Below are 14,226 nucleotides of genomic sequence, written 5' to 3'. Positions count from 1 at the left end.
ACGGATGTCAGGGGTTATGGGGAGAAGGCAGGAAGGAGAATGGGGTTGAGAGGGAAAGACAGATCGGCCATGAATGAATGGCGGAGTAGACTGGATGGGCCGAATGGCCTAATTCTTCTCCTATCACTTCTGAATTTATGAAAATAAAAGTTCAAGAAATAAAAAGCCCCAACAGAGTACAAAACAAATGCCCAAAATATCTCGGGCAACATAATTTGGTTTAGATGGTGTGTGCAATGTTCAATACCCCAATGGTTGTTGAGAAGAAGCATCTCCTGAAGCTATTCCTGAACCTGAATATATTCGGTGTAAACCAGCAGTCATCTGCAGTTCCTTCATACACAGCAGAATGATTATGGAGGTGTATAAAATCACGAGAGGAATAGATCGGGTGAATGCGAGGTCTCTTGCCCAGAGTAGGGGGAATTGAGGACCAGAGGACACAGGTTCAAGGTGAAGGGGAAAACTTTTAATAGGAATCTGAGGGGTGACTTTTTCACACAAAGGGGAGGTGGATGTGAAGGTTTGGTTAATTATTGTCACACGTACCAAATGGCATTGAAAAAACTTTGCTATCCAGTATCATCATACTATACATGAACACAAATAGTTAGCTCTATTCTGGATTGTAGACTTTAGACTTTAGAAATACAGCATGGAAACAGGCCCTTCGGCCCACCGAGTCCGCGCTGAGCAGTGATCGCCCCAGACACTAGCATTATCTGACACACTGGGGAACAATTTACTTTTTAACTGAAATTAATTTTTTTTTTAACTTAAGCCCGATTAGCCTACAGACCTGTACGCCTTTGCAGTGTGGGAGGAAACCGGAGCACCCGGAGAAAACCCAAGCGGTTGCAGGGAGAACGTGCAAACACCCGACAGAGAGCATTTAAAGTCTGGATTGTCCCTGGCACTGTAAGGCAGCATCCCTACCGCTACTTTGCCACCCCCCTGCTACTGATTAGTAGTCAATCAGTGGAATCCTGCCACCCATGATGGACTTTTCAAAGGTAGACAAAAAGTGCTGGAGAAACTCAGCGGGTGCAGCAGCATCTATGGAGCGAAGGAAATAGGCAACGTTTCGGCCCGAAACCCTTCCGGGTTTCGTCCCGAAACGTTGCCTATTTCCTTCAGGGTTTCGGCCTGAAACGTTGCCTATTTCCTTCGCTCCATAGATGCTGCTGCACCCCGCTGAGTTTCTCCAGCACTTTTGCCTACCATGGGGTAACATGCAGGCAGGTAAGACTGGTGGAGATGGGGCATATTGGTCGGCATGGGTGGGTCGGGTCGAAGAGCCTATTTCTACGCTACATAATTCTATAACTCTATAGAAACCCTTCTTCAGACTGATGGAGGGTGGGGGGAGCGGGGAGAAGAAAGGAAGAAGGAGGAGGAGGAGCCCGAGGGCTGAGGGATGGGAGGAGACAGCAAGGGCTAACAAAATTGGGAGAATTCAATGTTCATGCCCGCAGGATGCAGGCTCCCCAGGCGGAATACGAGGTGCTGTTCCTCCAATTTCCGGTGCTGCTCGCTCTGGCCGTGGAGGAGGCCCAGGGCAGAGAGGTCGGATGCGGAATGGGAGGGGGGTGGTTGAAGTGCTGAGCCACCGGGAGGTCAGGTTGGTTAATGCGGACCGAGCGGAGGTGTTCGGCGAAACGATCGCCCAGCCTCCGCTTGGTCTCACCGAAAATCAACCTCATTTTATCATTCACATGTTCAACTTACCACTTTGTATCCTAGCCTAATTTGTACAAGATAGAGAAAGAAAGGGACCTTTCAACTAAAGTCCAAAACCTAATGCCTCATCACACTTTCCTTAATAGAATTTTCACTCCAGTCTGCAAATTTGTAAGAGACAATATTATGGTATTGGATGTCCAATCTCTTAACATTGAGTTTGAATGTTATTTTTTGAGCTTCACTGTCTTGAATGGTTGGCTCCTTTGTTTTCTCACGATACTGCAGGCTGAGGAATATTTCAGAAGTTTAAAAGATAAAAGATCCAAAGATTTCTATCTATTTGAGCAGGTAAATGGAGACATAAGGAACTGCAGATGCTGGAATCTTGAGCAAAACGCAAAGTGCTGCAATAACTCAGCAGGTCAGGCAGCATCTCTGGAGGGGATGGACAGGCAATGTTTCAGGTCGGGACCCTTCTTCGGAATGATTGTAGTCGGGGGGGGGAGAAAGCTGCAAAATAAGTAGTGGCTGGACAAGGCCTTGCAAGTGATAAGTGGATACAGCTGAAGGGTGCTTTGATCTAACCCAGTCTGTGGAATTCTCTACCTCAGAGGGCGGTGGAGGCAGGTTCTCTGGATGCTTTCAAGCGAGAGCTAGATAGGGCTCTTAAAAATAGCGGAGTCAGGGGATATGGGGAGAAGGCAGGAACGGGGTACTGATTGAGGATGATCAGCCATGATCACATTGAATGGCGGTGCTGGCTCGAAGGGCCAAATGGTCTACTCCTGCACCTATTGTCTATTGTCTATCAGAAGGGCCCCCAACTGGGAACTTCACCAATCTAGACCAGTTATGGATGTCACCTGACACACTGAGTGACTCCAGCACCTTGTGAACAGAGGATGGAGAGGTTTTAACTCCAGAAGGTCTTTGTAAACGTAGGTCTACTCTTTCAGCTGAGAAGGGGAACATTGGTGGACAGTGGAACTGAAGTCCAACCAGCCAATGGACATAGAGAAGATGTAGGTCACAGCTGCCGATAAACTCAGAGGGTTCAAAGGTGGGCACCAGGAGATGGTGCTGGTAAACACATTGGGTTCAGGCACCTCTAGGATCCTCCCACACACTACAGTTCATGGTCCCAGCCATGGCAATGGGGGCTGGGCAAGAGGCCAAGCACCACCCACATACAGGGTGGGGGGGGGGGGGGGGGGATAAGAATTAGAAATTAGATGGGCAACTCACCTCAGCTGGTTATAGACCTCCTCACAGCCAGCTGACCAGTGGCCTGCGAGCGAGTTGGCTGATAGCCGTCTTAGCTTGGGGCATGGTCAGTGACAAGGAGAGACCTAAAGAGGGGAAGAAAATAAAAGTGTCTTAAAAATAGGGGGCGGCTGGGAGAGCTGGCTGCCTCACAGTGCCAGAGACCCGGCTTCAAGCCCTGACCTCAGGTGCTGACTGTGTGGAGTTTGCCCGTGATCGCGGGGGGGGGGGGGTTTCCGCCGGGTGCTCCGGTTTCCTCCCACATCCCAAAGACGTGCGGGTTTGTAGCTTAATTTGCCCTCTGAAAAAATTGACCCCATTGCTGCAGGGAGTGGATGAGAGAGAGGCAGAGAGAGATAGAGAGAGAGAGAGAGAGAGAGTGGGTGGGTAACTTCAACCTGGTTTGAACGGGGTGATCGATGGTCGGCGTGGACTTTGTGGGCCAAAGGTGGACGCAAAATACTGGAGTAACTCAGCGTCTCGGGCGTCATCCCTGGAGAAAAGGTTCCAGGTCGGGAGACCCTTCATCAGACCAGACTTGTAGGGCCAAAGGGCCTGTTTTCATGCTGTATCTTTTGGTAACTAAACTAAAAAGTAGTCGGAACTAGAGGGAGATATAAGGAGTGACAAGGCCTTGGCTACACTTCATCGTCCACATGTGCTGGCCTGTATATAACCATATAATAACCATATAACAATTACAGCACGGAAACAGGCCATCTCGGCCCTACAGGTCCGTGCCGAACAAATTTTTTTTCCCCCTTAGTCCCACCTGCCTGCACTCATACCATAACCCTCCATTCCCTTCTCATCCATTTGCCTATCCAATTTATTTTTAAATGATACCAATGAACCTGCCTCCACCACTTCCACTGGGAGCTCATTCCACACCGCCACCACTCTCTGCGTAAAGAAGTTCCCCCTCATATTACCCCTAAACTTCTGTCCCTTAATTCTGAAGTCATGTCCTCTTGTTTGAATCCTCCCTATTCTCAAAGGGAAAAGCTTGTCCACATCAACTCTGTCTATCCCTCTCATCATTTTAAAGACCTCTATCAAGTCCCCCCTCAACCTTCTGCGCTCCAGAGAATAAAGGCCTAACTTATTCAACCTATCTCTGTAACTTAGTTGTTGAAACCCAGGCAACATTCTAGTAAATCTAGTAAGTCTGAAGAAGGGTTTCGGCCCGAAACGTTGCCTATTTCCTTCGCTCCATAGATGCTGCTGCACCCGCTGAGTTTCTCCAGCTTTTTTGTGTAACATTCTAGTAAATCTCCTCTGTACTCTCTCTATTTTGTTGACATCTTTCCTATAATTGGGCGACCAAAATTGTACACCGTACTCCAGATTTGGTCTCACCAATGCCTTGTGCAATTTTAACATTACATCCCAGCTTCTATACTCAATTGTATATTGTCCTGGTTCATGCTTCACAATGGTAACGGTAACATTCACTCTGCCACATACAAAGTCTCACCTCTTGCTGCCTTTGGTCTCATCGCGGACAAAGTTCTTGCTGTGCTTGTTGATGGAGTAGTTGGTGAGATGCATGCAGACGTCCTCCTGCGAGCAACACAAGGCAAGGCCCGTTGGTTCTGTCCGTCAAGCGTCATCACCCCTCAATATTCACGCCCAAGCTGTCACCGTCTCAAACGACGGCTACCGGACCCGCGCACACGCTACTTAATGCGCCCCTGTCAGTTTCACTTTGTGCTGCCGTGAAGAACAGGTTGACAAGTAGCCAGCCAGGGAATAAAAATGAAGGGAGGGCCGCATTTTTAAAGCAATTCTCGCAGCCTTAGCACATCCTAAAGCATTCGATGAGACCCCCCCCCCCCCCCCCCCCCATCTTTCTAAACTCTAGCGAGGGCAGACCCCGCTGGAGTTTACAAGGATGAGAGGGGTTTCTCATTATAACCCACCGGATTATATTTTGTTGTCATTTCGTTGTCTCTAATGCATTTCGTTGTCTCTGTACTGTACACTGACAATGACAATTAAAATTGAATCTGAATCAGGATAATGAAAGGCCAGACAGAGTGGGTTTGGAGAGGATAGTGGGACAGTATCTGGAGAGGATCAGATTGTACAGACTCATAATAAAACTATGTATCTTCAGAATGGAGATGAGGAGGAATTTCTTTAGCCAGAGGAGGTGAATGTGGAATTCATTGCTGCAGGCCAAGTCATTGAGTATTTTTAAAGCGGAGGTTGACTGGTAATGAAGGGTGCTACGGGTTACAGGGAGAACAGACAACACAATAAGGTTGAGAGCAAAGGTCATAAGGTTATAAGCAATAGGAGCAGAATTAGGCCATTCGGCCCATCAGAGGATATGGGGAGAAAGCAGGAACGGGATACTGAATGTGGATGATCGGCCATGATCACAGTGAATGGCGATGCTGGCTCGAAGGGCCGAATGGCCTACTCCTGCACCTATTGTTTATTGTCTAAATCCACTCCGCCATTCAATCATGGCTGATCTATCTGTCCCTCCTAACCCCATTCTCCTGCCTTCTCCCCATAACCTCAGCCGTGATCAAAAGAAGGAGAAGATTTAATGGGCCGAATGGCCTGATTCTGCTCGTATGTTTTCTGGTCTTATACTGCAGATGCAACATAGAGTCATAGAATCAGACAGCATGGAAGCAGGCTGTATAGCCCAACCCATCCATGCCGACCAATATGCCCCATCTAAGCTAGTCCCAAATTGCTTGTGTTTGGGCCCATATCCCTCGAAATCTTTCCTATCATAGGAAACCTTTTCTTGCCATAGAGGGAGTACAGAGAAAGGTTCACCAGACTGATTCCTGGGATGTCAGGACTTTCATATGAAGAAAGACTGGATAGACTCGGCTTGTACTCGCTAGAATTTAGAAGATTGAGGGGGGATCTTATTGAACCTTACAAAATTCTTAAGGGGTTGGACAGGCTAGATGCAGGAAGATTGTTCCCGATGTTGGGGAAGTCCAGAACAAGGGGTCACAGTTTAAGGATAAGGGGGAAGTCTTTTAGGACCGAGATGAGAAAAAAAATGTTCACACAGAGAGTGGTGAATCTGTGGAATTCTCTGCCACAGAAGGTAGTTGAGGCCACAGTTCATTGGCTATATTTAAGAGGGAGTTAGATGTGGCCCTTGTGGCTAAAGGGATCAGGGGGTATGGAGAGATGGCAGGTACAGGATACTGAGTTGGATGATCAGCCATGATCATATGGAATGGCGGTGCAGGCTCGAAGGGCCGAAGGGGCTACTCCTGCACCTATTGTCTATGTTTCTATCCATGTACCTGTCAGATTGTTCCTCTGGAGCCCAGTCACTGAGGTGAATAAACACAGTAGCCAGTTTACTCAAACAAAAACACCAAAGGTAATGCTAACTGCAATGTTGTTGAGGACAGGAAATCCCCTGCTTTACATTGAATAATTCCATGGGATCTTTTACACGCAAGATCTCACCTGGAAGACAGCACCCCCATCAGTGCAGCATTCCCTCAGTGTGACTACTGTCACATGGTACAGAACAAGGTCAATTGCTTCTTTGAAAGCAATCTATTCAACCCATTCCTTCCCCAGAACCATGTAGGTTGATAAGTGATAGGGGAGGAATGAGGCCATTTGGCCCATCAAGTCTACTCTGCCATTTAATCGTGGCTAATCTAACTTTCCGTCTCAATCCCATTCTCCTGCCTTCTCCCCATAACCCGACAACCCCTTACTAATCAAGAATCTGCCAATCCCCTCCTTAAATATATCCATTGACCTGACCCTCACAGCCCTCTGCGACAATGAAATCCACAGGTTCATCCTCCTCTGGCTAAATAAATTCCTCCTCATCTCCTTTCTGAAGGTACGTCCTTTTATTCTGTGGCTATTACCCCTGGTCCGTGACTCTCCCACTAGTTGGGAACCCAGGTGGTAAATTGTATTTGAGTGTGCATATCCAAATCTCTTGTTGTCTTTTTTATCATTCCTCTTGCGATAGCATCCTCTTTCAGTAGCAGACTGATCTTGGCAGACACTGTGTGCATATGTGTGATTTGATTTTTAGTTTCAGCTTTAGAGATAAGAGTATGGAAACAAGCCCTTCGGCCCACCGAGTCCACGTCGACCATCGATCATCCATCCACACTAGTTCTGTATTACCTTGCTTTATCATCCACTCCCTGCATGTTCAGGGCAATTAGTTTAGTTTAGTTTACTTCATTATTATTGTCACGGGTAACGAGGTGCTTTGAAAAGCTTTTTGGTTGCATGCTACCCAGTCAACAAGAAGACCATTTATGGTTACAATATAGTCGTTTAGTTGCATACATTTAATGTACTCGTAATATACCCTTTATAAAGGATAAATGGTATATTATTTAGTGCAGGATAAAGTCCAATAAAGCCCGATTAAAGATTCTTCAAAGGTATTGTTCCCGATGTTGGGGAAGTCCAGGACAAGGGGTCACAGCTTAAGGATAAGGGGGAAATCCTTTAAGACCGAGATGAGAAAAACATTTTTCACACAGAGAGTGGTGAATCTCTGGAACTCTCTGCCACAGAAGGTAGTCGAGGCCACAGTTCATTGGCTATATTTAAGAGGGAGTTAGATGTGGCCCTTGTGGCTAAAGGGATCAGGGGATATGGAGAGAAGGCAGGTACGGGATACTGAGTTGGATGATCAGCCATGATCAAATTGAATGGCGGTGCAGGCTCGAAAGGCCGAATGGTCTCTACTCCTGCACCTATTTTCTATGTATCTATGTATCTATGTAAATGTTGCTGTTGAAATAAAGTTTTCAGAGAGTGGAGCAATTGTAATGTGTGATATACTGTAGGTCCCCTTCTCTGTGGCCAGCGAGCAAAGAGTCCCCAGGTTTGACATATTACAGAGGCCAATTAAACCTGCAAACCCGGTAAACGTTGGCATGCGGGAGGAAACCGGAGTACCCGGAGGAAACCCACTTGGAGAACGTGCAAGATTCACACAGACAGCGCCCCCGAGGTCAGGATTGAACCCGCGTCTCCGGCACCGTGACTCAACGACTCTTACCAACCTGCGCGACTGTGGCCTCATCACAGCCACACAGACTCCGACAAACACACATGAAAAAATATATATATATAAATTACAGATGAATCGCACGTTAAATTTCTCAAAGGAAGAAGACTATAACAAAAAAGGAAATCGCTCTTAAAAGAGTAGCGTTGCAGAAGATAATACAACGGTTTTTTTAGCTGGCCATTTAAAAAAAAATAAGTCAATGTCTCACTTACTAAATTCTTTTCAGTAGGTTCAGAATACTTCATGGTAGCAAAACGGATCAAGCCTTCGTCGTAGAAATAAATCCGCAGCGGGTCACAGGAGGTAATTAAGACATAGAGTCTGAGGTCAAACTTGAATCCATCCAAGATAAATGGCTGCAGAAGTAGAGGAGGGTTTTAGTGAGTTGCAAGGACCAATGACTACTCATTCTCCTTTGAACAGTGTGGCTGCTGCATCAGTAGTTCCTTTCCTTGCGTTTTGCACCTTCTCTCACCTCTTGCCGCCGTCCCCCCCGTAAAGATCACTTTCCCCCAGCCTGAAGGAGGGTCTCGACCCGAAACGTCGCCTATTTCCTTCGCTCCATAGACGCTGCCTCACCCGCTGAGTTTCTCCAGCTTTTTTTGTCTACCTTCCCCCCTTGGACCACTCTTTTAGTCTTAAACTTACGGCATGGAAACAAGACCCTTCCGCTCACCGAGTCCTCGCCGACCATCGATCACCCGTCCACCCTAGTTTAGTTTAGGGATACTGGGGTGGAGGACAGGCCCTTTTGGCCTACAAAGGAAATTGATACCAGATGATCATATGCAAGGGTGGCTATTCCTTCGCAACAGACATGGGTGCCAATGTCAATTCCTGGCCCATGCCTAATGTGCCCTCAACACCCTAATACATTTGTGGATTTGGGGCCACCCACCACTCTCACCCTCAAATCCCTCCATTCACCTGATGTCTAAATTTCTATCATCTTACGTAGAACACTCTTATATCTTATATCTTATAGAAACTTACAAAATTCTTAAGGGGTTGGACAGGCTAGATGCAGGAAGATTGTTCCCGATGTTGGGGAAGTCCAGGACAAGGGGTCACAGCTTAAGGATAAGAGGGAAATCCTTTAAAACCGAGATGAGGAGAACTTTTTTCACACAGAGAGTGGTGAATCTCTGGAACTCTCTGCCACAGAGGGTAGTTGAGGCCAGTTCATTGGCTATATTTAAGAGGGAGTTAGATGTGGCCCTTGTGGCCAAGGGGATCAGAGGGTATGGAGAGAAGGCAGGTACGGGATACTGAGTTGGATGATCAGCCATGATCATATTAAATGGCGGTGCAGGCTCGAAGGGCCGAATGGCCTACTCCTGCACCTAATTTTTATGTTTCTATGTTTCTAACACAAAATGCTGGAATAACTCAGAGGGTCAGGCAACGTATTGGGCTGGGACCCTTCTACTATCAGTCTGAAGAAGGGTCCCGCACCAAAACGTCACCTATCCATGTCCTCCAGTGATGGTGCCTGACCCGCTGAGTTACTCCAGCACTTTGTGCCCTGGGCAATGTTCTAACACCTGCAGTTCCTTGTGTCACCATTGAGTGAGCCTCAGTTACTGAATATCTTGTGTAGGCTGTTCTAAAAGAAATGACAACCATGCAAATAAAAAACTTTCCTTCATTTCAGTTGTAAATGACTGACCGAATATGACTGCTAGTTATAGACCCATCACCCAGAAAACAGCTTCTGTATCTATTCTGTTACTCTCTTAACTATCAGATGTTGACTTTCTCCAGCATTTTTGTCTACCTTATATGTTTCATTGATCTGCTGCGAGAGAACTTTAATGAGGATAAGTCCACCAGACTCGGACTGTTTTCCTTGGAGTTCCTTTCATTTAGGGACCAATGTGCTGTGTCCTATCTCCTCTGTCCCCAAAGCAAATACATCCTTACTGAGGTCTGCAGACCACAAGGGGACAAGTTGATCCAGGTCAGATCTCATGATGGCCGTGTGTAATCTCAGCTGGACTTGACAGAGTCATAGCGTGGATTCAGGCCCTTCACCTCAACTTGCCCATGCAGACCAATATGCCCCATCTACATTAGTCCCACCTGCCTGTGTTTGACCCATATCCCTCTAAACCTATCCTATCCATGTACCCGTCTAAATGTTTCCTGAACATTGCGATAGTGCCTGCCTCAATTACCTCAGTAGCTCGTTCCATACACCCGCCATCCTTTGTGTAAAAAAAGTTTATCCTCAGGTTACTACTAAATCTTCCCCCCCCCTCCCCTCTGGTTCTCAGTTTCCCTGTTCTGGGCAAAAGACTGTGTTCCTCTCCCTTCCTCCCATGACATTGGACACCTCTATAAGATCACCCCTCATCCCCCTGCGCTGCAAGGAATAACACTCTCTAGTTCTCTGCACCCCTTCCAGTTTAACAGCATCCTTACTATGGCAGGGTGACCAAAACTAAACACAACACTTTAAATGTGGCCTCACCAATCTATCTATCTTCCAACACACTTCGAAACAAAGTTGCAAGACAGGAACACTCTGAACTTTTCACTGCTGCAGCAGGCAGGGGAGGTGCCATTGGATTTTTTTTAAATCCACTGCTGAGGGAGGCAGGGCAGTGCTGGAATCTTACTTTTGGGAACGGCTTCAGTTCCATTGGAGGAGACGGGTGCATGGTGGAATATTGGGTTGGGGGATCACACCATTGGGGGAGCAGACCCAACGGGTCTGCACTTGGTCTAGTGTCTTACATAACTGTAGCATGACCTCCCAACTTCGATACTCATGACCATCCAACTTCTATACTTTTACATCCCATGGGCCCCCCCAACCCCACATCCCAAGGACCCACCGGATGGGGGAATGTTGCCAGATAACTATGTTTCAATTAACCATGGGCACCCATATTTGATTGCTTCGTGAGATCAGGGAGCAATCTCCTGCAGAGCTTGCTTAGCCAGTTCCAAGTTGATCTCCTTTGGGGGGTTATTTTTAGTATCTCTCGGGGGTCGGTGCGGTTTTCCGCAGATGCACGAGGTCCCGCCGGCAACAATTAACGCAGCAATTGTAGGGTTCCATTTTCCATTTGAACCACCTACATTGGGCTCGTCAATACCCTCTCTGCGCAAGCTCGCGCTCAGCGGCAAAGTACCTTGGGAATGTAGACCTGGCAGACCATGTCTTCCCCTGGCTTCACATCGCTGGTGTTCCGAGTCAAGAAGATTCCCCGTCCCTGACATTCGGAGTCGGGTTTGCATATGAAGGTTTTGGTCTTCCTGCTTCGACAGTAGGCCACAAAGTCATGGTACCTGCAAGCAAGAACCAATCATCAGACCCAAGGAACCATCATCCAAAGGGAGTTTAGTACCACGTGTCAGGGTTTATGGGGTGGAGGCAGGAGATGAGGACCGAGATGAGGAAAACATTTTTCACACAGAGAGTGGTGAATCTCTGGAATTCTCTGCCACAGAAGGTAGTTGAGGCCACAGTTCATTGGCTACATTTAAGAGGGAGTTAGATGTGGCCCTTGTGGCTCAAGGGATCAGGGGGTACGGAGAGAAGGCAGGTGCGGGATACTGAGTTGGATGATCAGCCATGATCATATTGAATGGCGGTGCGGGCTCGAAGGGCCGAATGGCCTACTCCTGCACCTATTTTCTATGTTTCGGTGTTTCTATGAATGGGGTTGAGAGGGTAAGATAGATCAGCCACGATTGAATAGCGGGGTAGACTTGATGGGCCGAGTGGCCTAATTCTGTAAAAGGAACTTATAAAAGGCCTGCATTCATTTTATGCCTTTTACAACCACAAGGTATCCTATAACACTTCAGCCATTGAGATACCCCTGAGGACAGTAACCATTGCAATAAACACAAAATGCCGGAGTAGCTCAGCAGGTCAGGCAGCATTTCTGGAAGACCCAAAATGCGCTCATCCATGCCCGCCAGAAATGTCCTTTAGTGTCAAAGAGTCATATAGCACGGAAACAGGCCCTTGGGCCCATCTTTCCCATGCCGTCCCAGCTGCCCACATTTGGCCCATATCCATCAAAACCTTCCCTATCCATGAACCTGACCAAAATCCTTTTAAACCTTGTTGTGGTACCTCCTCTGGCAGCTCGTTCCATATTCCCACCACCCTCTGCGTGAAAACGTTGCCAGTCAGGTTCCTATTAATTTCATCTTAAACCTCTGTCCTCTGGGTCTTGGTTCCCCTACTGTGGGTAAAAGACTCTGTGCCTTTACCCTATCTATTCCCCTCATGATCTTATACACCTCTATAAGATCATCTCTTGCGTTCCAAGGAATTAAAGTTCCAGTATGCCCAACCTCTCCCTATAGCTCAGGCCCTCAGGTCCTGGTGGCATCCTCTGCCCTCTTTCACGCTTAATAATATTCTTCCGATACCAGCGGGGACCAAAACTAAACACACTACCCCAAATGCAGCCTCACCAACCAACGTCTTGTACAACTATCACATAACATCTCAAGATCTATACTCAATACCCTGGGTGATGAAGGACAAAATAAATCCTCCAGTGCTTCTACTCAGCGGCTGTGGAAAGCATCTTGTCCGGAAACATTACCACCCGGTTTGGGGATTGCTCTGCCCAGGACAAGAAGGCTCTGCAGAGAGTAGTGCGTTCGGCCAAACGCACCATGGGAACTTCACCCGCCCCCCCCTGCAGGGACTATACATCAGGAGGTGCAACTCCAGAGCCAATAAAATCATGGGAGACCCCCATCCACCCCTGCAACGGACTGTTCCAGCTGCCACGGTCAGGCAAACGCCTCCGTTGCCATGCGGTGAGAACGGAGAGGCTGAGAAGGAGTTTCTTCCCAGAGGCTGTTAGGACTGTAAACTCCTATCTCACCAGGGACTAACTTTTACAGAACCACTCTACTGCTTTTTTTTTTTAATTGCTGTTTTTTTCCCTTTTTCCTTCCGCCCACAATATTTAATATGTAAAAGAATATGTGATTTTGTTTGTAGTTTGTTTGGTTGTTTGTTTGTTTGTCCTTTTGCACAAAGTCCACGAGCATTGCCATCTCGTATGTGTATGTGACGAATAGACTTGACTTGACTCGACTATTGACTGCCCTATCTGCTGGTGATGTCATTTCCAAGGAATGGTACACCTGCACTGCGAGATGCCTTAGCTCCACAACACTCCACATAGAGCACTGCAATTCACTGTCTAGGTCTCGCCCTTGCTAGACGTCCCAGAAAGTAACACCTCGCGCTTATCTGCATTCAACTCCAGTAAGCATTCCTCAGGCCACTTGCCCAACTGATCATGATCCTGTTGTCATTTTTGACAACTTTCTTCACTACGTGCGATACCACCCACTTTGGTGTCATCTGCGAACCTACTAATCAAAGGCCCTAAACTCCAAGAAGACCAAGGAGCTCATTGTCGACTTCAGGAAGTCCAGAGGCGGCACGCACACCCCCATCCACATTAACGGGACGGAGGTGGAACGTGTTTCTAGCTTCAGGTTCCTGGGGGTCAACATCTCCGATGACCTCTCTTGGACCCACAATACCTCTACTCTGATCAAGAAGGCTCACCAGCGTCTCTTCTTCCTGAGGAGACTGAAGAAGGTCCATCTGTCTCCTCAGATCCTGGTGAACTTCTACCGCTGCACCATCGAGAGCATCCTTACCAACTGCATCACAGTATGGTATGGCAATTGCTCTGTCTCCGACCAGAAGGCATTGCAGAGGGTGGCGAAAATTGCCCAACGCATCACCGGTTCCTCGCTCCCCTCCATTGAGTCTGTCCAAAGCAAGCGTTGTCTGCGGAGGGCGCTCAGCATCGCCAAGGACTGCTCTCACCCCAACCATGGACTGTTTACCCTCCTACCATCCGGGAGGCGCTACAGGTCTCTCCGTTGCCGAACCAGCAGGTCGAGGAACAGCTTCTTCCCGGCGGCTGTCACTCTACTCAACAACGTACCTCGGTGACTGCCAATCACCACCCCCCCCCCCCCCCCCCCCCGGACACTTATTATTATTTATTCAAATCATTTGCTATGTCGCTATTCCAGGGAGATGCTAAATGCATTTCGTTGTCTCTGTACTGTACACTGACAATGACAATTAAAATTGAATCTGAATCTGAATCTGATGCCTTCCACATTCCAATCCAAATCGTTGCTATAAGCCACAAACAGCAATGGGCCCAGCACCACCGGTCGGTCCCCTGAGGCACGCCACTTGTCACAGGCCTCCAGTCCCCAAA

General features: G+C 47.7%; 1 protein-coding gene across 3 annotated transcripts in view; it reads right to left on the bottom strand.

Moving 5' to 3' along the window:
• LOC129710119 (probable beta-tubulin polyglutamylase) overlaps positions 1–14,226 on the bottom strand; it is a 49,880-nt gene that overhangs the window by 33,616 nt on the left and 2,038 nt on the right. For all 3 annotated transcript variants that reach the window (XM_055656867.1, XM_055656866.1, XM_055656868.1), the window contains exons 3-5: positions 11,134–11,290; positions 8,206–8,349; positions 4,424–4,509 (exon numbers count right to left, since the gene is read on the bottom strand). In XM_055656867.1, coding sequence (XP_055512842.1) covers positions 4,424–4,509; positions 8,206–8,349; positions 11,134–11,290 — 387 coding nt within the window. The remainder of the gene's footprint in view (positions 1–4,423; positions 4,510–8,205; positions 8,350–11,133; positions 11,291–14,226) is intronic.

This window comes from Leucoraja erinacea, chromosome 27, assembly GCF_028641065.1.
Source record: "Leucoraja erinacea ecotype New England chromosome 27, Leri_hhj_1, whole genome shotgun sequence".
Taxonomy (NCBI): domain Eukaryota; kingdom Metazoa; phylum Chordata; class Chondrichthyes; order Rajiformes; family Rajidae; genus Leucoraja; species Leucoraja erinaceus.
Note: the sequence above shows the minus strand (reverse complement) of the source record. Positions and strands in the feature narration are given on the sequence as shown.